The 27,112-nt window shown below is 43.8% G+C and overlaps 1 protein-coding gene across 3 annotated transcripts in view; it reads left to right on the top strand.

The window, feature by feature from the left end:
• Nucleotides 1–26,419, top strand: part of SLAIN1 (SLAIN motif family member 1) — a 61,074-nt gene extending 34,655 nt beyond the window's left edge. For all 3 annotated transcript variants that reach the window (XM_006116450.4, XM_014570166.3, XM_025181367.2), the window contains 5 exons: nucleotides 2,168–2,317; nucleotides 4,262–4,600; nucleotides 16,941–17,096; nucleotides 19,951–20,233; nucleotides 25,314–26,419. In XM_006116450.4, coding sequence (XP_006116512.3) covers nucleotides 2,168–2,317; nucleotides 4,262–4,600; nucleotides 16,941–17,096; nucleotides 19,951–20,233; nucleotides 25,314–25,389 — 1,004 coding nt within the window. In that variant the 3' untranslated portion in view covers nucleotides 25,390–26,419. The remainder of the gene's footprint in view (nucleotides 1–2,167; nucleotides 2,318–4,261; nucleotides 4,601–16,940; nucleotides 17,097–19,950; nucleotides 20,234–25,313) is intronic.
• The last annotated feature ends 693 nt before the right edge of the window (nucleotides 26,420–27,112 follow it).

Here is a 27,112-nt window from a genome sequence, read left to right as displayed (position 1 = left end):
GGTTTTTTTCCCCACTACAGACCTTTGTAGTCTATGTAATAGCTCCCTCTGAGGAAACTACTCAAGAAAATGTGTAAGTTTTGAAATTTAAAATTTTGGGAAATAGGAACAAGAGAAGCTAGTTTGAGGCTGAGAACATAGTAGTGGTGGTGATTGACTATTGTTACAAAGTGGCAAATAAACTAGCTTTGCCCCACAAATCTTACTATGATCTATAAGCTGTGACTACAAAGAGAGTAATAAACCCCCTCACGGACTCTAGCCATGCTGCTCATAGAAATATTGAGTATGCCCCACCACATCATAATCAACTTGTAAACAAAATTAGTGATGTGAGAACCATTCAGAGTTTGTTCTGTGAATGACCACATGTGATTCATGGTGCATTATCCTATAACAGTTTTTTTTTTCTCCCCGAAGTGAGTATTGCTTTTCTGAGGGAAAGGACCATGGCCTATTAATGCATTCATCATTTGTGTACATCTTTCTCTTCAGGTGTGCAGTGTATTGCCTCCATCTTTGGAGGAAAAAAGGCTGGCAGGTAGTGCTACTACTGTTCTGTTTTGTTCTGCTGATTATTATTATTTTTTTATTTTTTTTGTTCTGACTAGGGTCAGGCAGCAGACAAAAGGCAGCCACTGTCTGACAAAAATAATACAAAATTATTTCTGCTGATGTTCTTGATTATATAGCTTAGGTAAAGGTGATTGATTGCATCGTTATTCATATTTTCTAATAAAGCAGATTAGTTAAGAATTTGGAAAAAATGTGTGAAAATTTGATGATAATATTCAGTCATCTTGGGCAAAAAATAGTAACAATAATTAAATTAAGACCTACGTACTGCAAACATGTCAATGCATACCTTTCCAGGTTTTTAGGTGTTTACAAGATTGAGTTCAAAGCAAGGAGAAACTATTGCATTTCATGAATGTCTCACAAACACTGAAACATAACTATTTAACAATTACCAATGAGTTGCAAAATTAATTAGATATCGAAGGCCTGATGGGCCTATTTTATATCTCTTGTTTTCCAATATGTATTATAAAAATGCACACAGCATGCTTCTATACCCTCTGCAAAGCATCTTAAAATCAATGTAATGGTTTTTCAGTAGTTTGTGGGATGTTTTCCCCCTTCACTGAGGAGATTTACAAAATAAGCTATGTGTGTGAGATTCCTCTCATTAAACCTTCAAATGTGAAAATGTTTCAATATTCTAAATAGTAACATGGAACAACTTTATAAGTGTTGCGAAGGCCAATTTTTGTTCAATATCTTTTTGTTGCATATAAACTGATAGTATAATTTAATGGATTTTAAAGTGTGGTTGTACTCTGAAAAAGTTAATAAAAATGGCATTGTGCTTGAACTCAGTGATTTCCATGTCAAATGCACTTGATTTATGGGTAAAATAATGTTTATACTTTTTCTTTTCAGCTTTGGAAGCTCATTTTGACTCTGATTAAAGCTGAGTTGATACTGTCTCACACCTCTCTATTTAGTAATAAAAGTTCTGCATGTCAAATCCTCAGTTCCACCCATGCAATCCTATTTCCTGTACACACATGTACATTGGAAATTTAACTAACAGTTCTGCTGATACACAGGAAGAAATAGAATCCAGCTTCCTCTCCCACTGTGAGGTCTGAGGAAGGGAGTGTTGTCCTATGTGTTTGTACACAGTGCACAGTGGGGCTCCGATTGTTATTGCTTTTTGATGCTACTATGATTATAAATAATTCAAAAAACTATAAAATGTAAGTACACAAATATGACTGGGAATCCATTCAAAGAGCCAGTCTGCTGAAGCTGGTGATATATTTATACGATTACTTTTCTGAGTAGAACTACACTTTAAATAGGAAGGCTCAAGTGTTTGATGTGTTTTGGGATAAAAGCTAGTCCAGTCATTCAAACTGCAGAGGGTTAATTGTTCCTTGTCTTTTGTTCTGAAAGTAGGTACAGTAGAGAGATTTGCATTCTATGGTTTTATCTTCACCTTTTTAAGAGCAATAAATTAACTAGCAAAAATGTTAATACAAAGCTTTTTGTAGTATTTCTATAAGCTTTCAATCGTAGAAAAATATTTGGACTGCATACATTTTGGATGACATCGATACTGTACATAATTACTGACTAAATAATCTATTTTATTGTACAGGTTACATTTCCAGAAGTTCTCCTCTCAGTCCCCAGTCATCAATAGACAGTGAACTGAGCACCTCTGAACTGGAAGATGATTCTATCTCCATGGGATATAAACTACAGGACCTCACTGATGTTCAGATCATGGCTCGACTGCAGGAAGAGAGTGAGTGGCTTTAGATGTTTTTTAATCTCTTATTTTAATCCAGCACAGTGTTGGAGTGTTTGTGATTGGGGAGTTGAAGGGGCAACTAAATCATCCCCGTCATGGACAAAATCTGAAGAAAGAAGGAAAATACACCTAATGGATTTTTTATTACCGTGTGAAGTTCTGAAATAGATTGCCCCTTAACCCTAACGTTTGGGATATTCAGAGATGAAGTTGTGGTTGGAGTGCACTGTAGTGATTTATGTCCAAGCCCCAAAGACACAGCATGGTAGGTTTAGATTACAAATTGAACTACAAGAAGTTTAGAAAGTAAGTATAAACTGAGATAGCCTATCTCCTAGAACTGGAAGGGATCTTGAAGGTCATCGAGTCCAGTCTTCTGCCTCCACAGAAGTACCATCCCTGACAATTTTTGCCCCAAATCCCTAAATGGCCTCCGCAAGGATTGAACTCACAACCCTCGGTTTAGCAGGCCAATGCTCAAACCACTGAGCTATCCCTTTCCCGTATCTATTCTGTCTCTATTCAGTCATAACTAATAATAAATTATATGTGAAAAATCATTGTGCGATACATGTAGCATTGTACCACCCCCTATTCTGAGTCAGTCGAGATGGGTAGTTGAAAGAAAGGGAGTTAGAAACAATAAAAAAAAGAATAAAAAGAGACATTAATTTAGGGAAGAGGTGTGGTGAAAGCCAGGTGGGAGTAATGCTAAAGAATGCTAAATGAGAACATAGGTATCATGTAGAAAACAACACTCAATTAAATCTGATTGGAATGAGCAAGAAAAGGGTGGAGAAAATAGGAGAAAGCAATCACACTTCCAAAATCAGGCCACAGGTAAACATTCTGGAAAAGTTTCAGAGGGGTAGCTGTATTAATCTGTAACTGAATACATTTTAAAAGCAGCACCTTAAAGACTAATAAAAAATGTAGATGGTATCCTGAGCTTTCATGGGCACAACCCACTTCTTCAGATGAATGTTAAGAGGTCCAGGGGACAAATAAATAGCAGAGAAAGAGAAGGGTTTGGAGGAAAAGAGAAGGAAAAATATATTGTCAATCGGAGTGTAAATTAGGCTGATAGAGTGGGTTCTATGAACTCTAAGTACCCGTGCTTACCTTTTTATGTCATTATGGTGTGAATGTAGTGGGTCATCCAGTTAAGGTGTTTGTTTAAACCTCTATTGCAGGTGTCAAAGTTGTAAATTAAATCAAGTTCTGCAGCTTTTCTCTCCAGCTGGTTTTTGAAATTGCCTTGTAATAATATTGTCACTTTTAGATCCATTAGTGAGTGCCTGGGAAAGTTTAAATGTTCCTCAGCAGGTTTCTCTGTGTTACTATTTCAGATATCTGATTTGTGTCTATTAATCCTTGTAGAGACTGTCCCGTTTGGCCAATATACGTGGTAGAAGGACATTGCTGGAACTTGATGGCATATATCAGTCACATTGGTGGATGTGCAATTGTATGAGCCTCTGATATAGTGGCTTATGTGGTTAGATCCTGTGATGATATCGCTTGTATAGATGTGTGGACAGAGTTGGCCACCGGAGTTGATTGCAGGGGTGGGCTTCTGGATGAGTATGATGGAGGTGTGCTGCGTGGTTGCTAGAAAGGATTTGTTTGAGGTTAGGAGAATTTCCTGGCATGCATCATGATACGGAAAAGTTCGAGAGCCACTGCTCCAGAATACTCATTTGGCTACTTCTACACATGTTATTATTCTACTTGTTAACATTATTCCTACGCTATCTTAAAAGCTTAATGATAACCATTTAAAACACTAAAGACCAGATCTTCAAATGGTGGAAAGTTGTAGCCCCATTAACTTGACTGAAACTTTACCAATTTACACTTAGATTTTGACTCTAAGTACAGCTCAGTTACAAATATGGATCATCTACTTTTAAAAAATCATTTTCTTAACATTTATAGGTCTCAGACAAGATTATGCTTCTACTTCAGCATCTATATCAAGACACAGCTCAAGTGTATCTCTGCATTCAGGAAAGAAAGGGACGAGCAGTGATCAGGAATATGATCGCTATAGTCTTGAGGATGAAGAAGAGTTTGATCACTTACCCCCTCCACAGCCCCGACTCACACGCTGCTCACCATTTCAAAGAGGAATTCCACACTCTCAAACTTTTTCCAGTATTCGGGAGTGCAGAAGAAGCCCCACATCACAGTATTTCCCTTCAAGTAATTATCAGCAGCAGTATTATTCTCCTCAAGCCCAAACTCCGGAGCAGCAACCAAATAGGATTAATGGAGGTAGGTTACATGCCTTTCTGATTAGTATTTTTTTTCTTTGTCCGTCTGTGCATTACGAAATTGTAATACTGGTTTAAAGGTCAAATTAAATAAACCAGTGAAATGTGTCCGAATTGCAGCAGTAAAATCTTTCAGTGAATTATTATCACATGATGGTTGATCTTTGTGGACAGAATTATTTCAGGGAGGTTATTGTTAAATTACTTGATACAGAATCTAATTCTTGGCCAAGTCATGAAAATGGTTGTCTAAAACAGTTTTGAAATACTCTAAGTAGAGGCACAAAGCATGAGGTTGAAGGAGATTTTAATGTTCTCTCTTGATTTGATTTCCTCCTCTGTTTCTATTACTCTCTTTCCTTATCTTCTGACTCTGCCTATAATGAAGAACACTATTATTGTTTAAAAGTCTCAGAGGAAAAGCTGTGTTAGTCTGTAACTTGAAAAAACTTAAATAAGTGGTCCCGTAGCACCTTAGGCTATGTCTAGATTATATCCCTCTTTCGAAAGAGAGATGTAAATTAGACATATCGAAATTGCAAATGAAGCCGGTATTTGACTTTCCCACGCTTCATTTGCATAATCGCGTCATGGTATTTTTTTTCCAAAAAATGCTATTTCAAAAGTGAAACCGTGGTCTAGACGCGGTTCTTTCAAAAAGAAAAGCCTTTTTCAAAAGATCCTCTGTTCCTCAAGAAATGAGTCTTCTAGGATCTTTCAAAAAATGCTTTTCTTTTCAAAAGAACCGTGCCTATACGAAATAGCGTTTTTCAAAAAAAGCCATGACATGATTATGCAAATGAAGTATGGGAAATTCAAATACCAGCTTCATTTGCAATTTCAATATGTCTAATTTACATCTCTCTTTCGAAAGAGGAATGTAATTTAAACGTAACCTTTAGAGACTAACAAAAAGAATTTATATAATATCATGATCTTTCGTGGGCAAAACCCACTTCTTCTGATGAGTGGAGCAAGAGGCCACTTTCTCCACTCATCTGAAGAAGTGGGTTGTGCCCATGAAAACTCATGATACTATTATTGTTGCCATTTGGAATTGCATGGTGTTATCTCATAAGGCTCCACTGTATTCAGCCCTTTGCTCTTCACTCTGAGGGTACGTCTAGACTACCGGGTTTTGTTGACAAAAGTGGACTTTTGTTGACAAAACTATACCAGCGTCTACACTACCGCTGAGTTCTGTCGACATAACGTCGACAGAACTCAGCAGTTTTGTCGATGCTGGTATACCTTATTTTACAAGGCATAACACCTTCTGTCGACAGAGTTCTGTCGACAGAAGGTCTTATTGCCTGTAGGGTTGCGTCTAGACTACAGGGTTCTGTCGACAAAGCAGTTTGCTTTGTCGACAGAACTCAATGTGTCTGGACGCTCTTTGTCGACAGAAGTTTTGTCGACAGATACTGTTGACAAAACTTCTGTCGACAAAACCCGGTAGTCTAGACGTACCCTGAGTTTCAGGCATTCCAGGGAGCACTGATGACATGAGTTAATAACTGGTGTTTATTATTCCCAAATTGCCAGCAGCTATCACTGTGTTTGTACCATGCCTAAGGCTGATGTCCTACAGAATCTCTGAAGGAGGGTTTTTTGGACATGCCGAAAGATTAAGTTTTGAAATTCCCTATCATTCCCTCTACCTTTTCTTTCTGTCTTGATAATGGTGCTGTTGCATCCCCTCCACTCTGCTTCAAAATAAACTTTGTCCAGTTTCCATTCAGGTTCTTATTTGTAGCATCCGAGGTTATTTCCCTCCCTTGTGCAAGAAAACAAACATTGTGTCCAAAATAGTTATTCATAGAGTGCCACAGGTGCACATGTTGCTTTCCTGACAAATAGCCTGTGACAGGTCTCTGACAAAAGCACTTAAAATTCAAGTTGGATGTGGCACAGGAAGGATAACAGAGAAGTGGGGAGCGTGTAAGAGAAGGATGAGGCTACAACATTATTAAGTGGCCTAGTTGCTTATTTTTGCAACTTAACATATCAGGTTAATTTCAAATTTGATTATTTTTGACAGTTAAGGACTTTCAAGACTATGAGTCAGCATTGAAAGTCTAACATAAACGAGTGACTTAGGAATGGAGAGGAAGTGTGTATGGAATCAGTGATGAATGTGCATGGGCTATAGAGCTATACCCATTGAATATATACGCACCCCAAATCCCTTGGCAGTGTCTGCTTCATGTTCCATGCCAAGGTTAAGGATGCCTTAAACCATTTACTCTTGAGACGCTATAGCAAAGTCTCCTCTATGCCTTCTAGCTAATAAAAGAAAAAGTCACTTGGTGATGCCAGCAATACCATGTAGGTGGTCGTCCTGTCCAAGAGTGCTGACTTGCTGCATGATCTGCTAGGTGCCACTTTGCAAATAAGATACTGCTTCAATCAGTTGTGAAATGCTTTGCTGTCTCAAAGCAGTGTTGATATGTTGAAGCTTGTGTAGTGTTGAATTCTGTCTCCTGTTTCAGGTGGTATATCCTTCAGCATATGACTCTTAAATAAGTGAGTAAATATCTGTTCTGAGAGGTTTTCAGCTTTTAATTGTTTTCTGTTAAAAGGTATAATGTTATCTGTCTTCCTTCGTAAATTGATTTGAAATACAAAGCTGAAAAGCAAAATATAAGAGTTAAATAGTAGTGTAGTGGCCATATATCTCCATCAGCCTTTCTCAAAATCCTGTCTATGATTTCATTCTCTTTCCAGCACTCCAAGTTTTTGAAATTCAAGCAGTGGGCCAAATAAGCATTTGTCAGGGTCAAACCAGTATTAGACATAGTCTGTAGCATGTTGTCACTTACTGGATACCATGGATATTGGGAGAGTGCGATGTAAGGGAGGAAAACACTGGCAAACTAAGCTGCGTGTGGTAGATCCAGCACTGCACATAATTTATCAAAACTGAATTAGCAGTGTGCTATGTAGCAGCAGGTCAGCAAAGTTTCCTTCCTTCCCTTTGCCTGAAGCAGCATGGCTGGTGCTCTTACACATGAAGTCAGCAGACTAGCTGCTGGCTTACAAGGCTAGCAGCTGAGCTAACTAGCAAAGGGAAACTGCAGTGCTGCCTGCAGAACTTGAGATTGCATTTCTCAAGAATTACCTGTGATTTGGCACTTTCAGTTTGGGAATGCACATGCTGTTGTGGCTTTCAAGTCCTTGCCAGATACATAAGGAGGACAGTAAATCCACCAGTAGCATTATATTCAGTTTGACATTCCACGAGATAACTGTAGGAAGACTAATGGCATTTAGCCTCCAATCCAGTGGTTTAGCAGGAGTTTGGCTGGGTCTTCAGCCTTCGCCAGGAGAAGACTGTTGGTGGCAGCAAGCAGTGATGCTGCTGTTTTTCAATGGAACTGCCTCTTTCTCTCTCTAAATTAGTACATTTTGATCTGTTAATGTATCATTGAAAGACAAAAAATTGAAAGACACAGGAGTAAAGGAATACTCTTCAGGGTCTGTTTTAATTAATCCAGTAATTTATGCTATGAAGATAATTGCTGTGTGTCTGATAATGTACCAAAGCTCTGTACACAAAGGCAGGTGGTGGACAGAACTATTTGCAAGTGAACAGCTGCTTAATTTGTGTACCTGCTTTAATTCTGCATTTCATGAAGTCTTTTAAAACTGAGTAATGAAAACTCTGAAAAAGTTTGTGATTAACAACTTAAAGAGCTGCTAACTTATTAATGACAATAATGTTTTAAATTTGGTTTCTCTTACGCCCTGTAATCAACACTTGAATCATCATGTTTAAAAAGAGTAAACTGGTGTCCATTTCACATTGTTCAATAAATAGAAATCATTTTGTTATGACACAAATGTGAGGTTTATGTGTCTATGTTGAACTTGGGTATTCTTCCTGGGCTATTTTAATTTTCATGCTCTTCATCTCATCTTGTTTTCTTCTGTCCCTGCCCCTGTCCAGACCCTCCCACGAGTACCCTGTCCCCTGCCCGCACCAGCACTGTCCCCAGCATACAGCAGCACCCTGTACCTGGCCCCAGCACCCAGCAGCACCCTGTCGCCAGCCCCAGCACCCTGACACTCACCCCAGCACCCTGTCATCCATCCTAGCACCCAGCAGCACCCTGTCCCTGGCCCCAGTCCCAGCCCCCTGCCACCCACCCCAGCACCCAGCAGCACCCTGTTCCTTGTCCCAGAACCCTACCACCCACCCCAGTGCCCAGCAGGACCATGTCCCTGCCCCCAGCACCCTGCCACCTACCCCAGCATCCTGCCACCCTCCCCAGCACCACCCTCTCCCAGCCCCAGCACCCACTAGCACCCTGTCCTTTTCCCCCTACCAGCACAGTTGGGACCACATTAGTGAGGCTTAGGGGTTTTGGAGGGTTTTGGTTTTGTTGTTGTTTGTTGTTGTTTTTTTTGTTTTTTGTTTTTTGTTTTTTTTTGCATCTCACTTGTGTAGCCCCAACTGACTCTTCTGTGAGTCAGTGACCCTCGACTCAAAACAGGTTCCCCGCCCCTCTTGTAAATAATGACAATGCCAAAAAGCTTTTGAGTTTGACATCATATTTTATTTCAAAATGAAGCCTGGCCAACAAGCCCCCCTTTGGGACCAAACCCCCATCTCACTGCAGCATCATAAGACTTCTGCACCACCTGACCCCAAATCTGAGCCTATCATACACTGGAGCCCCCTGTTCTGAGCCTCTCTCATCCCCAAACTCCTGCATCCCCACATCCTCAGTCTTCTGCCATAACACTCCTGCACCATCCACACACCACAAATCTGTGTCCTGAGCCTATCATACTCACAACCTCCTTGCTCTGAGCCCCTCACATTCCCCCAGCCCAAACTCCTGCAGCCTCACATCCACAAGCCTGTGGCTTGCTCAGCACCCCAACCTTCCACCAGATCCCAACACTCCTCAGCCTGGAGCCCTCTCCCCGAGGAAGCATCCCCTTCTCCTGCATCCAAATTCTCTCCCAGAGCTTGGACTTCTCATCCCTTCCCACACCCAAATCCCTCATTCCCACCCCAGAGCCTGCACCTCCTGTCTCAACCCAGTGAGAGTATATAAGGGCTGTGGGGATAGCAAGTACAGGCAGTCCCCGACTTACGCGGATCCGACTTATGTCGGATCCGCAATTCCGAACACGGCTGCCCCAGAGTACACGGACTGCGGGACCTCGCGGTCCTGCCGCCCGTGTACTCTGGGGCTTTCTCTACGTCTCCCTGGTCTGCAGACCAGGAAGACGCAGAGCAAAGCCGCGGAGGGGCTCGGGCAACCCAGGGGTGCCTGGGCTGCCCGAGCCCCCCCACCTGCCCCCCCCCCGCGGCTTTGCAAAGCCGCCGGGGGGGGGGGGGGGCTCGGGCAGCAAGGCAGCCCAGCCGCGCCTGGACTGCTCTGCTGCCGGCTTCCCCGAGGCTTTGCAAAGCCGCGGGGGGGCTCGGGCAGCGGGGCACCCCAGACGTGCCTGGGCTGCTCCGCTGCCGGCTTCCCCGAGGCTTTGCAAAGCCGCAGGGGAAGCCGGCAGCGGGACAGCCCAGACGCCCCGTGGCTGTCCCGCTGCCGGCGTCCTCAGAGGCTTTGCTCCCAGTCTCCCTGGTCTGCTGGTCTCCAGCAGACCAGGGAGACGGGGAGCAAAGCCACGGAGGACCCAGGCGGCGGGACCGCGGTGCGTCTCGTTCCGCCGCCCGTGTCTTCCTGGTCTGCTGAGGTGGGGGGGCGCAGCTAGTACGCCCCCCCTACCCCAGCAGACTAGGCTTTTCTCCGGACGCCTGTGGCAGAGCAGCTGGGGTGCTGCCGGTTGGTCCCGCAGCACCGCTCTGGGCGCTACTGGTCCAACCCAGCAGCACCCCAGCTGCTCTGGTCCTGATTCAGCCGCTGCTGGTCAGTTTCAGCAGCGGCTGAATCAGGACGCCTGGGGCAGAGCAGATGGGGTGCTGCTGGGTTGGTCCAGTAGTGCCGAGGAGCGGCGCTACTGGAGCAACCCAGCAGCACCCCAGCTGCTCTGCCCCAGGCGTCCTGATTTAGCCGCTGCTGAAACTGACCAGCGCTGACTACAGGAAGCCCGAGGCAGAGTTGCTCTGCCCCGGGCTTCCTGGAATCAGCTGCTGATCAGTTTCAGCAGCAGCTGACTTGGGGACGCTTGGGGTTCTTAAGTTGATTCTGTATGTAAGTCAGAACTGGCGGTCAGTTTCAGCAGCGGCTGAATCTGGACGCCAGTTCCGACTTACATACGGATTCAACTTAAGAACAAATCTACGGTCCCTATCTTGTACGTAACCCGGGGACTGCCTGTAATGGAGAGGAGGGGAACAAAGAGGATGGGGCCCCTCAAGGAAGGGGTGAGGTCTTGGGGAAGGAATGTGATTTTCATGCATTGGTGAGTGTACTTCTTCTTCTCCCCCCCACACACACACTTTTTTTTTTTTTTTTGGTTCCTTGAAAAGCTGAAAAGGGTTCCATGGACAAATAAAATTGGGAAACACTGGTCTAGACAGTTCAGTAGAAAGAGAGTAGGGAAAGCATACTCGAAGTTCAGGAATCTGTGTAAGAGAAGAAAAAGTAATGTATCCCAGTAGCCTCTAAAATGCTATTGAAAATGGTGGCACAAGTGGAGAAGTGTGACCATAAGAACCTGTCAGTGCCAACTGGAAAAGGGGATTATAAAGATAGTTCGATCCTGGTGTGTGTTACACTTTGGTTCGGTGATGTGATGGGAGCCTCAAGGGTTAAAGCTGACTACCCAGTGAAAACTACTGGATGATGGTGAAACAAATTATTTTTATTAAGTGGAATGATTTTTTCATCAAAACTAAGAATTAGCAAATGGTTTTTTTAAATTAGTAATTGCCCAATGCTTTTACAGGGTAGAAAACTCTAAACTTAGCTGTACTTAACTAATTACAAACTTCTTTGATTACAACTCAACCATACCAAATCACTGTCTCTAATTTGCTTAACAAAAATACAAAAACAAAGACAATATAATGATAATAAAAACTTTGTCTAAAGCCAGCGTGTGGAGAGGCGCGGCATAGGCGCGGCCCTCCCCGAGGGCCACGCAGGGTCCTCCGCCCGCCCCTCCGGTTTCCCTCACCCGAGGTCTCGTCCTCTTTGTGCTCCCCAGTTACCCAAGAGCCCTGCCCCGAGTCTGGCAGGGTCTGTCCATGCTCGCCTTACGGCGAGAGGCGTCCGCGTTGGCGTGGGGGGGGGGAGAGTAGGGGGGCGCGGGCCCTCCCTCACTCCAAGCCCCGACCCAGGGCCCTAAGGTCTGGGGGATGCGTCAATCCCCTCAGTCCTGGTTGGTGGGGGATGGAACCCCCTAAACACACCAACCCCCTGGGTTCCAGTACCTTGCCCTGGGTCGCTTCCTACCTCCCCGGCTGCCGGGCCGCCGTGTCGACTGGGTCTCGGGGGGTCTATGCAGACGGGGTCCGAGGTGCCTCTGTCGGGGCCTCCTCTTCCCGGCTGCGTGTCAGCCTTCCCCCCTGGTCTCTGGCGGCGGCGCCCTTTTTAAGCGTACCGCCGCCCTGACGTCCTCCGTAGTGGGGCTGGCCCGCCCACTCCGTGGGGGCGGCTGGCCTGCCAAGGCACCGGCGCAGGTCAGCGCCACGGGCAGTGTCAGCGCCCGGAGCTCTGGCACAGCTGGGGAAGCGGCGGTGGAGTCGGGCACAGCTGATCCGGGCTGCTGCTCGGCCCCGCCCGTGGCAGAACAAGCCGCGCAGGGCAGGAACTGGCGCGGGGCCGCCGCTTCTCCCCAGCAAGCCGGGAACGGCTCCCGGTGAGTGCGGGGCGCGGGGGCTGCCCCGTCACACAGCCCCTGTATGGTTATTTTAGGGCAGCTGGTGGAGTTAGTCATAAATCTACTTTTACAACTTAACAACTCCTGAACTTCTATTTCTAACACTTATACTTAACCTAAATACCACACTATACACAACACAAGATTATACAATTTACACAGTGTGGTTAACAGAACTTAGATACACTTTACAGAATTACACAGTGAAATTAACACAATTTAACTATTAATTAAACCAATAACTAATACATTTAAGCAATACTTACAAATCCAGCAACGATAACACAAAGACACACTAGAACTCGGAGCATGCTCAGGACTCGTGCACCCCTATATTTGACTTGAAGGGTGGGGAGGCAGCCTCAGGGTGATCAATCCTTTAGCCGGGCAAAAAAAGACACGTGCCCTCAATACACGGAACCTCCGTCAAACAAAGGGATTGAGGGTCTTTTATACAAAAATTCGGTGTCTGATGCCATGCTAGGGTCTGCATTTGGCAGGGCCTGATAGGCTAGTGATGAGGTAGTATGACAATACTGCCCTATAGGAATTTTTGTGATGTATGCGTGATCCCCTCATGGACAGGACCAGATGGGGCATAGTTAGTGTGAGACAGTTGTGTTTTATTACCTTATGTTTTCTTTTTCTCTTGCCTCTAAGACCGGTCAAGCTACGGTCAAATGAGGCTTATCTGTAAATGCAGCTGGGCACTATCTAGTCATGCTCACCTCCCTATTTTCTGGTGCCTTTGAGTTCCAGGATGCCTGTAAGGTCAAATTCCATTCACAAAAACTGCATTGTGCTTCCCATGCTCCTCTGATATCTGGGTTTTGTGTGAGGGGCTTTGTGTGGCAGGATGGGCTATACGCGAAGGCCGTGGACAGAAAAAGCCTGCTTTACAACAGTATGAGCAGTCTAGTTCATTAGAGTACTATGTGGTCTTAAATTAAAGCCACAATCATTGTGAAAAACATATATATCTCTCGTGTGTGTGTGTGTGTGCGCATGCCCATGTGTACGCATGCACGTGCATACACACATTTATATAATATGAGAGAGATACTGGAAATATGTTCTTATCATTTGAATCAACGTGTTAGTCCCCAGCACAGGTGAACAACTGGGTTTCCTGCCAGACCAGAGATGTTCACCCATCTTTCTGTTGTAATGTTAATTGGGTATTGTCTCCTTGACAATCTTGAGTTTGTGCCAAATGCAGATGGAGGATTATGAGATTTAACAGGAAAACAGCTGAGGGAAAAGAACCTTGTCTGGGGGTGCACTTGAAAGTGTTACTGGACTATAACTGGAGGATAAGGAAAGCACCTTCTTATCCTGCACCTGGGAAGTAATTGGGCCCTGTGGCTACATTTTTGGAAGCACTACGAAGGGCATTTGTGGTAAGCTGAATTTATGTAGACTTCAGGATAGCCTATTTAGTCTCTAGAAATCTCTAGTAAGCTGCTATTCCATTATCCTTACTCTTTGTCTCTCAGATTATGACTTTTGATGATAAACTTGTCATTTTCACTGGAAATGTATTTCAGACTTGTGGTATTAAAAATGAACTGTTCCCAAACTGAATCATACAAGCTGGCGTATGTATGCTCTTCCCTTGGGGGCTGTAAAGCTGTTATTTCTGAGAGAAGAATAGGAGATGAATACTACAGGGGAATACTTTGAAGGAACTTGGGGTCTGGCCTCCCAACAGAGGGGGTAAAGGGAACAACTGCCCTGGGGCGCGATGATACAAAAGGGGCCAGAGCCCCTGTCAACCAGAACACCGGGTCACTGCCAAAGTGCAACGCAACTGAAGGCTGGCTGGGAAGAGGGGCATGGCCCTCTCCAGGTGGTGCTGAGGACTGCCCAGCCCTAGCTCTGCTCTTCCAGGAATGTGATGCAGGGTCCCCCTCCCACCTGCCCAGAGGCCTGGCAAGGCTGTCGGCCCAAGTCTCGCTATTGTTAACCTGCAAGACGAAGTAAGGGCTGGCATAGAATACTAGGACTGGAAGGGACCTCAAGAAGTCGTCGAGTCCAGTCCCCTGCCCTCATGGCAGGACCCAGTACTGTCTAGACCAGTGGTCCCCAAACTTTTGGGGCTGCCGGGCACCCGGGGGCGGAGCCATCCATATGCTACGTGCCCAGTGCCGGTGCCACCCATGCGCTGCACTCCCGGGGCCGGCGCCGCTCCTGTGCCGCACGCCCTGGAGCCGGCATCACCCACCTGCCGCACACCCGGGGCTGGCGCCATGCCTGTGCCGTGTGCCCAGGGGCTGGCACTGCCCATACGCCACGAGCCCGGTGCCGCCACAGCCGTTGCGCTGTGCACCCAGGGGTGGGGCCGCCCATACGCTGCCTGCCTGGTGCCAGCACCACCCATGTGCTGCACTCCTGGGGCCAGCGCCGCTCCTGTGCCACGTGCCCGGGGCGGGAATGCTCATACACCATGCGCCTGGGGCCGGCACAGCCCATGTACTGCGCACCCGGGGGTGGGGCTGCCCATACGCCGTGCGCCCAGGGGCCTGTACCGCCCATACGCCGCATGTCCGGGGCTGGTAGAGCCCTTGCACCGTGCACCCGGGGGCGGGGCCACCCATACGTTGCACACCCAGGGGCTGGCCCCGCCCATGCATCACGTGCCCAGGGGCGGGGCTGGCCCCGATCACTCGGCGGGCGCACAGAAATGGCCCGGCAGGCGCCATGGTGCCCGTGGGAACCGCATTGTGGACCACTGGTCTAGACCATCTCTGATAGACATTTGTCTAACGTACTCTTAAATATCTCCAGAGATGGAGATTCTACAACCTCTATGGGCAATTTATTCCAGTATTTAACCTCCCTGACAGTTAGGAAGTTTTTCCTAATGTCCAATTTAAACCTCCCTTGCTGCAGTTTAAGCCCATTGCTTCTTGTTCTATCCTCAGGGGCCAAGATGAACAAGTTTTCTCCCTCCTCCTTATGACACCCTTTTAGATACCTGAAAACTGCTATAATGTCCCCCCTCAATCTTCTAGTTTCCAAACTAAATAAGCCCAATTCTTTGTCTTCCTTCATAGGTCATGTTCTCTAGACCTTTAATCATTCTTGTTGCTCTTCTCTGGACCCTCTCCAATTTCTCCACATCTTTTTTGAAATGTGATGCCCAGAACTGGACACAATACACTAACTGAGGCCTAACCAGCGCAGAGTAGAGCGGAAGAATGACTTTTCGTGTCTTGCTCACAACACTCCTGTTAATGCATCCTAGAATCATGTTGGCTTTTTTTGCAACAGCGTCACACTGTTGACTCATATTTAGCTTGTGATCCACTATAACCCCTAGATTCCTTTCTTCCTAGACATTCTTTCTTCCTAGACTTCTTCCTAGACAGTCGCTTCCATTCTGTATGTGTGAAACTGATTGTTCTTTACATAGTATAGCCCTGTCAGGGCTGACTGTCAGTTACCTCTTTACCTTATCGCAGATGGTCCGACTCGAGACAACGGTGAGGCAGTTTCAACCAGTGATGTTTGTTTATGTTGCTAAGGGCCTCCATAGCAACATAAACAAATTGTGAAATAATTAGGTCTAAGGACTTGAGGTATGAGAACTAGATAGCAGTGGTGTTTCCTGCTGGAATCTGCCTGTGGATGTTTACGCCCCTAAGAAAGGAATAATTATAAGACGGCCAAAAGGCACTGATCCGGGGAACAGTCTCACCTGTGGACCTAGGTCGTGTGGGTGCCCAGGAACTCACCACGCTGGAGCAGTGCCTGCTGCTAGCCCTTGAGAATATGGACGGAGGGTCCGGGACTGTCTGTAGCAAAAGGGGCGTAAACATTGGATTCTTTCTTGCTTGCCTGACTGCTTGCTTGCTTGCTTGCTTAATTGCTTGCTTCTCCACAGTGAGAAGCACATATTTAGTAACACGTGAAGGCTGTGAGGCGTAATATGCCGTGGCAATAAAACCTCTTATATTTATGCACCCGGTGTGGCTTTGCTGAGTGTATCCGAGCCTTGTTAGAATGACAAACCTAGAGGAAGCTGTTTAGTGGCTAACAGGCTGCAGGTATCAAGAAGCTGACACTCAGGCAGAAGCAAATCCCTGTCTCACTGGAGAGAGAGGGTAACAGCGTGACTCATGGTAATGGGCATTCAGAGAATCATCGTCTTCTGTGTTTGTAACGGTTTTTTGTAACTCTTGTATCAGTTGATGATGCCATACCTTGAGATATTAAGTGTGTCATAACTGTACCTGATGCAGTGAGGAATTCTAAACACAGGTCTTGGGAGATAAATAAGAGGAACTAATTTTCATCTTTTCTTTGCAACACCGTGACTCTTTTTAAGTTGATATGGAATGATATTTGATTGGTTAGCTATGTTAATAGATTAATCAGAAGGGTTCATGCAGTAAACAAACAATATTTAATGTATGCCATTTACCATGGAGACAGCACATTTCTTCTTTTTGAAATAATTTTTTCTCTAATTTTAACTGTCTGTGGAAGTCAGATGTTTGTGATGGAAATCTTGACATGACTATGGTTTGCTTTTGCTTTAGATAAACTCAGAAGAAGCATGCCTAACTTAGCTCGGATGCCAAGTACTCCCACCATTAATAACAATGCTAGCTCTCCAGTCTCTGTGAGGAACAGTCAAAGTTTTGATTCCAACTTACATGGAGCCGGTAATGGTATTTCCAAAATACAGTCCTGCAGTAAGTATATGTCTTCTTCTGCTCCTTGCTGTCCTGCAACCTACTTCTTTCTGCAGCTGTGAAATATTTTATCCAAAGCTGTAGGTGGTGCTTTGACTTCACACCCTCAGATGTCATAGCCCAAGTGGCAGCATCTATAGAACAATTTATTTTTAGTGACCTGCTAGCATGAGTTTGTGGACCCAGGCTGGGAGGCTTGTTCCCAGGTGCTGAATGGTCATAAGATCAGTGACTCTTAACCTTTCCAAACTACTGTGATCTTTTCAGGAATCTGATCTGTCTTGCATGCCCCATGTTTCATCTCACTTGGAAACTTCTTGTTTACAAAATCAGCCACAGCACACTGTTATCGAAAAATTGCTTACTCTTATTTTACCGTATAATGATAAAAATAAAACAATTAGAATATAAATATTGTACTTTTTATTTCAGTGTATAAATATATAGAACACGATAAACAAGTCATTGTATGAAACTATAGTTTTACTGATTTCACTAGTGCTTTTTTATATAGCCTGTTGTAAAACTAGGAAGATATCTGGAAGACCTGATGTACACCTAGCCTGGTTTAGAAACAATACCTTAGGGCTACGTCTACACTGCAGGCTTCTTGCGCAAGAATTGTTTTGCACAAGAATTCTTGCAGAAGAGTGTGTCCACTCTGCCATGACCTTTTGCGCAAGAGCGTCCATGGCAGTGTGGACGCTCTCTTGTGCAAGAAAGCTCTGATAGCCATTTTAGCTATAGGGGTTTCTTGCGCAAGAAATCCATGTTGCCTGTCCACACTGCCTTCTTGCGCAAGAGCTCTTGTGCAAAAAGGCTTATTCCTCATGGGGAGAGGAATAACTCTTGCTCAAGAAGCCCTCTTTTTCTGACACTGTACTGTAAATTTACTTGCGCAAGAATGTGCGTCAGTGTAGCGCTCTGCAAGTTTTTGCGCATGAACAGCTGTTCTTGTGCAAAAAGCCTTCAGTGTGGACATAGTCTAGGTGTTTTAAATGAATGATGCCCTTTTGGTGTTTAGTTTCTATCTCATGGATCATAAAATCCACAAGATGCACACAAGAGGGCAGAGTTGTGTAGAGAATCCATATAAAGCTTGTGGATCTTTCAGCACTGATTTAAATAATAGTTTGTGTAACACTGCATGTAGAAAGTGCTGTTATATTCATGACGCTTTTTATAACTTTTGGCTATTTTTATTCATGAAACATAGACCTATACAAATGTTTTTTGTAATGCCAAAACAATTGTGTTAGTATGGGAAAAGTAGCATTGATAATGACTGACTTTTTAGTGATAAGGGAAAATAATCTTCTACTATATATTTGAGTGAGTCTGTCTGGGCATGAGTGAGTCTGTTCAAGAACTCCTCCTAAATGGTAAGAACTACGGCCACTAAATTCGGAATGCAGCAGCTTCCTCTTACCATAACTTAAACCAAGGTAAAGGGTTGGTTGTGCCAGGAACATGGGATTTGCCCAGAATGGGATTACTTCTTATAAAATCCAAAAGAAAAGAGACATAATCACCAAGCAGGTGAAAAGGGCTGGCTGGGGGGCACACCCCTCCCCTGCTGGAATTGCCCCAGCCCCAAGCTTCCCACTCCCCAGGAGCCCTTGAGGAAGGATATGTAAGCTCCCTGCCTCCCCCTGATTCATATGGAACATTGCTGGCTGTTCCCCTTCATAAGGGAACCAGGGGAAAGTGCACAGTTTGCTGTATTGCTCACTCTGGATGGGGAGTGCAGGAGGCAGACAAACCTGGACCTGCCCTTCCTAGCCGGGGGACATGCACAGCCAGAGGAGGGATAGTCTGGTGGAGCTGCAACAACTATGGAGAGGCACTTGTCACCTGGCTTCAAGCTGCTGCAGTGAGAGACAGCTGGGGTTGTCTTCTCTCCCTGGGGCAGCTTGCATACTGAACCCCTCATGCTCAGAGCACTGATTGAAATGAAGAAAAACAAAAATTAGTTGAGTTAAGGACCCAACCAATGAGGATCTTATTTTGTGCGGTAGGGGATAGGGATGTGAATGGATAACCAGTTACCCAGTAAGCATCACCCTTTTAATGCAGTGGCCAGCTGCAAGTGCAGGGTTGGCTGGGAGTCAGTAGCCTCATAGTGGGATGGGAAGAGGGCGGGAAGGGCTGCCAGCTCCCAACCCGTGCAAATGCCAGAAGTGGCAGCCTCTCCCCCCACTGCTAATTCCCCCCTGTGTGAGGCTAATGACTCCTAGGCTGCCTGTGCTGGGAGCCAGCAGCCCCCTCCACTGCTGCTGCCCCCTCCAGCATTTCTGTGGGGCTGGAGCAGCCACTGCTGGAGAGACTGCTCCAGCCTGCCCTGTTTAATCAGTTAAATGTTAAGTCAAACTAATTAAATGGGATTTTACATCCCTAATAGGGAGCCATCTGCTGGCAAAAGCTTTGCAACATATTTACTGTATATTTGAGATTAAAAGAAAAATTTGAGTTAAGAACCTGAGCAACACTGGGTAAATCTTCTAGTAAATTACAAGTTCAGCTAATCTATTATGTTAAAACTTTAATTACATTAGAGAATTATAGTTTGTTGTTACCTAGAATCATTTCAGAGCAAAAGAGGAGCGAGAAGTAGAGAATAGGATTTTTGTCTGATGCTCTTATTTTTCTTTGGTAGTAGAGTTTTTAAATTTTTACTTACACACTGCAACTGTTAGTCCAGTTTATTTGTATTAGATCTAAATGTTTAACTTGTTTACAGCTGGTTTGATTAAAACAAAGATGCACCACTGTACAGACTTTTTAGAAATAAGTGCTAATACTTGGTACTATGTGTTATGTGCTGACATTGTGTACTTCTTTTGTTACCACCCAGTTCCATCTCCAGGACAACTTCAGCACAGAGTCCATAGCGTGGGACATTTTCCTGTGTCTGTCAGACAGCCTCTCAAAGCTACGGCTTATGTAAGCCCGACTGTACAAGGCAGCAGTAGTATTCCCTTATCCAGTAACTTACAGTTATATTCTAATACTGGAATCCCAATGCCAAACAAGACTGCGAATCCTGGGACTGTAGGACGTAGTGCTCTTCCAAGACCCTCATTAGCCCTAAGTGGGAGTAGCATACCCAGAAGTAAAATTGCACAGCCAGTTCGAAGGTAAGAGAATTCTCTTTATTAATGCAAAGAGTTAAATGCATCTCATTTACATGTGGCTAGCTTTGGCTTTGGAGACGCTTTGGCTTTGGAGACTCTTCTCTTTCTTTCTTTCTTTCTTTTTTTTTTTTAAGAAGTCTGAATTAAGGCTTTTAAACAGTATTTCCTTTACAGGTTACTGATGCTGCACAGAATTCTGTCCTCTCTGTACATGCCTTTCTCTCTCCAATAAAAACTGCCCACTCATAAACCCCAATGAACCTAACAATTAACTAAACTTACATAGTGATAACCACTCAGTAGTGTTAAGTAATCACAGCCTCCCCTCTCCCAACCTTGTTTAAAATAATAGCTTGTGCAATGTGCCTCGAAGGTAATTGAGCAAATGGTGTGAGCAAATTCCAGTGTCCCAGAGTCTCCCCAGAGAATGGCTTGCTGAGAGCTCCCTCTTTTTTAAAGCAATGGGGTTGCACTTCTGACTGCAGCTGTGGCAGGATGGCTCGGTGAAAGATATGGTGTGTCAGGTAGCTAGGTTCCACACCTTCTGGGGCTGTGTAGGTCATGACCAATACCTTTTAAATTCCAGACTGCAGAAACCAGTAAGCAATTAGTGCAGATCCAGAGCCCTAATGTCATTTGCTCCGAGATAAATGTACGAGCTGCTAAATTCTGGACCTACATACGTTTCCAAATGGTTTTAAGGGATAGCCCATGTAGAGCAACAGAATAAGCTTAAGTAAGACTGTGATGTGATCATCCTACACCAGGTGCAGATCTAAAATAAACCTTAAATTATGAACTCTTATGACTGATGGGGGGGATGGATTCCCTCAGATACTTTTGCCGTCTCTTACAGCTGCTTCCTACAGTTCACAGTATATCACCTTGATCTTGTTTGACGTAGGCTTTGGCCACTTTACTCTGATCCATGCCCAAATCTCAACTAGATATTGTCTAGATCCAGAAAAACACCGCTGATTCACAGTTTTCCGTTAGTGTTTTTATTTACACTCGTAATTCCACTGTTTGGCTGAGTGTTGGTACAAAGGAGATGTGAAGAAAAAAGAACTGTTTCCTTTTCAGTGAAGCATATACCATTAGATTTACAATGTAGCCTTTGTTTGCTTCTTTGTTCCCTGCTGGATTCTCTCTCTCTTTTCTAGAATAGAAACTGAAATAGGTCTGTCACAGGGCAAGTAAACTTCTCATTCTGGAGGTAGGGCAAGGACACAGTTAAATCAATATGGCTGCCCTTAGCCTTAGAGCTGCATGGTTCAGTGGCCAGACTCACTAGGGCACCTGTTGGCTGCAGGGAAGTGCTGCCTAGTGGCCATAGTCAATAGGAAAGGGTTTGGTGGGCTGCCCCTCAAAGAGGATGGAGGGATACAGTGACCAGGGTCCTCCTCACTCCATGAGGTCCTAGCATAGGGCCTGGGAAATGACAGATGGGTTCACCACTAAGTCAGTGGGGAATCCACATGCCGACTGCTCCAGGAGCATTGGCTGGTCCCTCTCTGGGCTACTTCCTACTGTGATTCCTGCAATTGATCTTGGGGGTGTCTGTAATTTCCCTGGGGTATCCACAGGTACCTGGCTGTTTGTCCGGGTCTCGGTATTTCCTGCTGTCACAATCCAGAATCCTGGCTGTTCCTCAGATGGAGCTGGCAAAGTGCATCCTTGTTCCTCTGTGGTCAGCACAGACTGAGCTAGGCTGCTCCCTTTTTATACTGCAGCCACAGTTGGAGCATGCCCAGCAAGAGCAAGGGGGCATGGCTCTTGCCACCAAGAATGCTTTCTTATCCTTTTCATCCCTAGTGTGGTGCAAGTACGCCCCATCACAAGGTTTTTTTGTCTTCTTGTTTTCTTTCCCCCAACTTCACATTCTCTTTTTTAACTCAGTTTCCTAAGGCATGCAAAACTTCAGGACAGAAGATGTTAAAGTATGAGTTGCTAAAGTTGCTGAAGCCATGGTTGTCAGTAGTATTGGCAGCTAGAATTGACTAGCAAAGGATACTCTTAAACGGAGATGAGTCACCCATATTGTATGAAGATACTGCTTACTAAAATCAGCTACAAAATCAAACAAACAGAATTCTTGATTAAATACTTTGAACACAATTAAATAAATTAATAAGAAAATATAAAAAAACAAAGCAGCACAGATGTGTAACCAGTCTATGTATTGTTATAATTCTTACTCTCTTTTACCTCTTTCCATGCTTATATCCTATCATGTTAGCTCTGTGTCTAAATGGAAAGCCTAATTAATTAGATTTATTTTGACCAAAAGCAAGAGAGGAAGACTGTGCAAAAGAATTACCTAAGACAGAAGTGTGGTAACTTTTCCTGGCCTACCAGTACTGGCTTCATGCTGTATGACCCTAGCTGTTGAGTCTTCACCTATCCCTGCTAAGCAAATAGCCTGCCACAAGTACTTTGAGCCTTCCCTTTGTTGGCCCTTAGAGGAAGTTTAATGGCCTTCTGTCTCCTCCCAGGTTTCTTTGAGGGGAGTAAGCATTTGGCTGAACTGCTTTCCCTCTCAGCCCCTCATGGAGAAGAAGCTGGGTTGCTTGCTTTCTGCCTTACAGCCAGTATGTTTTATGTAAACAATCATTTTTGAGAAAATAAAAGCATCTCTTTCCTACTTACAAAATATGTAAATGCTTTTAGCGCTGCTAGCAGGCTGTTAGTTATGGCAGTAGCTTTTCCTTTGAGAGAGCTCTAAGTGATTAGTTTCATTATACAAAGTGCCATTTTATAGTTCTGCATCTTTTCTAATACTGTTGACAGTTGAAATAATGTGGTGTAGCTCAACTGTACGCTACAGTAGTTGGTTAGCCCTCTCTCTCCTACCTAGCCCCAATGGTTCACATAATTTACTCTAAATTTCAGCCCTTCTTTTCTGCCTTGTTGCAACATAAACTGGGAATTAATGGTGTTGGAAATGCTTAAGCTGCCAGGAAGAGCTTGTGTGTAAGGGATACATTTTCTTTTCTGGTGCCCTAAGGCTCTATCAAAGGACCCAGAAGGGAGCAGGGAACCCTACGGTGTTGGACACTGAGAGGGAGAAAAGTGTGTGAGAGAAGCCAAACGGGGTTATGAAAGTAAAGAAAACTGACGGAAGCTCAGTTCCACCTCTTAGTAATGATATAGGGAGAGCTCTTGCTGTTTCAGCCTACTGCAAATGACCAGAACCACTGTCTGCAGAGCAAAGCAAAAATAAATATTCATGTCTGCTGTTTACTTATTGATTTAATCTTTCTTGCAGCAGGCTGCCCCCTTCATGCATCTCAGGGTTCCTGACATGAGAGGAGGCTGCAGATTCAGCAATAGTTGTGGCTAGTGGGGGAGCAGGAAAGGGAGAGAATCAGGATCTGAGAGGATGAAAACTGACTTTTCAGGCTATGACTCCCCCAGTGCTTGTTGCTGGTGGCTCTCTTGGCAGATTTCAAATCACCATATCCACTGACATTTCCAGCCTCACCCCTGGGATGCAGCCTCCTAGCCCCCTCCCCCATTTAATTTTAGCAAAGTGATGTAATCAAAATATGGGGTTTGTAAAATGTATATAGCCTCCATGAAATGGTTAAAAAAGCAGATCGAGCAGAGTTGGATACAGTGTCAGGCTACTTGTTCCAGGCAGGTTCTCTTTAAATCTCATTTTAAGTAGCTGTCTTCAGTCATATTTGAAGATTTGAGGAATAGTTAATTGCTAAGGAATTAATAATAAATATCTGTTATTTAACTATCGGTTGCATTATGCCGCTAATGTTGCCCAGCTTTTCTTTTTTGATGAAGTTTTTAAAACTTGGAATAAGCCAGTTTCAGGAAGATTCTCTCTTCAGGGACAATATGCTGCCATTGACAGAAAAAAACCCCATACTGATATTTTTCAAATGCATATTGAGCACAACATTTTATGTGGGGGAATATACCCATATCCCTCTGTTTTTAAGCTGAAATTATTTTTTGCAGTTTGTTTGTATTGACACACACACTATTGTTTCTGGTAACAGAAACGTATTTGCACTGATTTTTAATCCTATTGCAAGTTGGACCTGACCAGTCCTGAATCAGGGGATTTGCTGGACCAGGGGCGATCGCTCCTCTCATGACCCCTGCTGCCCCTATACTAGGGTTCCAGCCCCTGCCACTTGCCCAACCAGGACTCCTCAAGCTGGGGCTCCCTGGCTGAAGCTGGAGCTGGTGCTTCTTGCCTGCCACTGGAGCTCCACAGCCGGAGCTGTAGCACCCTGGCTGAGACCAGCCTGCTGGGACCAGAACTCCCCTCCATGTTGCCCACCCCTGACGTAGGGATTCCAGCTGAGTTGACATCCCCTGCTGCAGGCTCCTGATTTCCCTGTTCCTGGGCTCTTTGGCGGATGTTGCTGGACCAGAGGGTCCCAGTTTAAGGAGCTACAACCTGTAGTGCTGCAGAACCAAAATAGTTATGAGAGAGGGAGGGAGGTTTTGTTTGATCTTGTGTATCGCCAACAGAATTGTTACTAAGTCCCCAGCCTGTCCCACCTGTGTGAACTTCCTAAAAGAGGTGAGATTGCACAGGAGAGGGCTGCCTTTGCAGATCTTTTTCAATACTGGTGTTAGTGAGAAGGATGTAGTTTTTGTGCCTTGTGGGGAGAACAGTGGGGAGAGGGCTAAAACAAGAAATGAGCCTTTTTTTCTTTATATGTGGAGAAGACTAGGATGAACAGGGCAAAATATTGAAGAAAAGAGAAGAGTTGATGAGTCGGAAAAGAAGGATTGACAGGATTTACCTTTTTATGCCAGACCATACTGTTCCTGTGTCAAGTCAAAAGAGCCACACCCTCTGGTTTAGGATTGAAATATTGCTCCCATCGAAGTCATTAGCAAAACTCCCACTGACTTCAGTATGGGTAGGATTTCACCCCAGGTCCTTAGTTCTGCCATTTATAAAATATTAGCATAGAGATGAAAGTGTGCCGTGGAAGAATGTGCATGCATGTACCTATGGGATCCCCTACAAGGCAAGCTTCATTATATAGATGACTAATATATACCTTCCTGTTCTCTTGCCTGAAATATGGCTTTTTTTTTTAAACAGCTTTCTTCAGCCTCCAAAGCCTCTTTCTTCTCTTAGTACTCTACGAGATGGAAACTGGAGAGATGGCTGCTATTGATGTCAGCTGCCCCTGAACAACGGAAAAGAAATAATGTGGTTTCTATTACCCAGCGGGCTGGGTAGCTATGTCACAGGAAGGGAGGGTCCCACAACACTGTTTTCCATTGAATTTTAATATGTAAGAATATCCATATACCCTGTCACTTTTTAAAAATGAACATTAAAAACTAAATATTGCACTTAGTCATTTGCCTGGAAAACTGCAGTGTTAACAAACAGTTGCAGTATTGTCATTTAGAACTTAAGAATTTTTTATAAATGTTCAAACTACCGGACTTACTTTCTTTGAGAGAACTAAAAAATGCCACTATTTCAAACAGCTTTGTCATATAATAGGGTAATTTATTCAGTGTACTTTGTAAAGATATTATGCATTTTGTTGCAAATTTGGGGGCCTACATTATGCACTTGGATTTTTTTTAAGTGTTTCTGAGAATTTTATTTTTTGCACTTAATTTCTTTCACATTTGCTTGAACAACACAGAGAGTTTAATTTTTGTGTGTGCCATAAATAATATTTTTCTGGTAATGCACTATTTTTTAGCACTAGGAACATATCCTTTCAAAAACATACCATGGGCAATATTTAAAAAGTAATATTTATGTTCCAGAAGCACAAAAAAGTAGCATTCACTGGAAACTGCCATACATAATTTTGTTTTTCATCCATTTATTCAAATGTTAATTTATTATCATAGTGTTTTGTATTTATAATGGCAGGACAAACCACATTTCACTTAAAAGGTGCAATGGTCACTAAATTACAGTTAGTTTTTCAATACTTTGTTACAAAAAAAATAAAACTGTAATGTTTTAATAATGGTTGCTTATGGGAAATGAATGAATTTTAATGCAAATAAATCTTTTTGATAGACCTTTTACAAATCCAATTGCACTAATCTATGCTTTCTTATAATGGCATATGATTTAATATTTGATTACAACTGTGTATACTGCTGTTTTGGAATGTTTCAGAAATAAAGACTCTATTTCAGCAATATCATGCTGTGCTTGAGTATGCAATGTAAGCACTGTGTTTGTACTTGTTTTTTTTCCTATCCATGGCATAACATATTACAAAAGCTACTGAAAGTTTTATTCAGCCTTGAGAACTCTTTGCAAAATGCAGGACAATGTAGCACTTTAAAGACTAACAAGATGGTTTATTAGATGATGAGCTTTCGTGGGCCAGACCCACTTCCTCTTTGAAGAATATACAAAGACAGTAAAAATTGAATTTCTTAGCCAAATTTTGTCTAGAAAACAGACACATTTGTATTGCCTTAACATTACTTTTGGAAAATATAAAATCTCTTGAAACAAAGCAGTGTCTGCAAGTACACTTTTTATAATTGTCAAAATAGAGTCAGTGCTCTGAATAGAGTGATTCCATTCTGCAACTATGGAATTTGTCTCAGAAATATACATCAGAAAATCTGGCTCTAATTTGCTTAGAAATTTATACTTGTGAGTAAAATATACCGAATGTGAATGTAAGAAACTGATCAAGGCATGCCTTCGTACTGCCAAATACAGTAGCTCACAGGTGCAAAATCCATTTTAACTATTACAAATCCCAAATCATCCTACAGAATGTAAGATCTAGCATGGAAATTTTGGGCTCCAAAAGTACATATTTTGAAAAACAGAAAATATTGAAACTATTTGTAAGACATTACTTTATAGAAGTGGGTAACAAAATATATCTGTGTTTTAAAAAT

Source organism: Pelodiscus sinensis, chromosome 1 (genome assembly GCF_049634645.1).
Source record: "Pelodiscus sinensis isolate JC-2024 chromosome 1, ASM4963464v1, whole genome shotgun sequence".
NCBI classification, from domain to species: domain Eukaryota; kingdom Metazoa; phylum Chordata; order Testudines; family Trionychidae; genus Pelodiscus; species Pelodiscus sinensis.
This window is presented reverse-complemented; position numbering and strand designations above follow the sequence as displayed.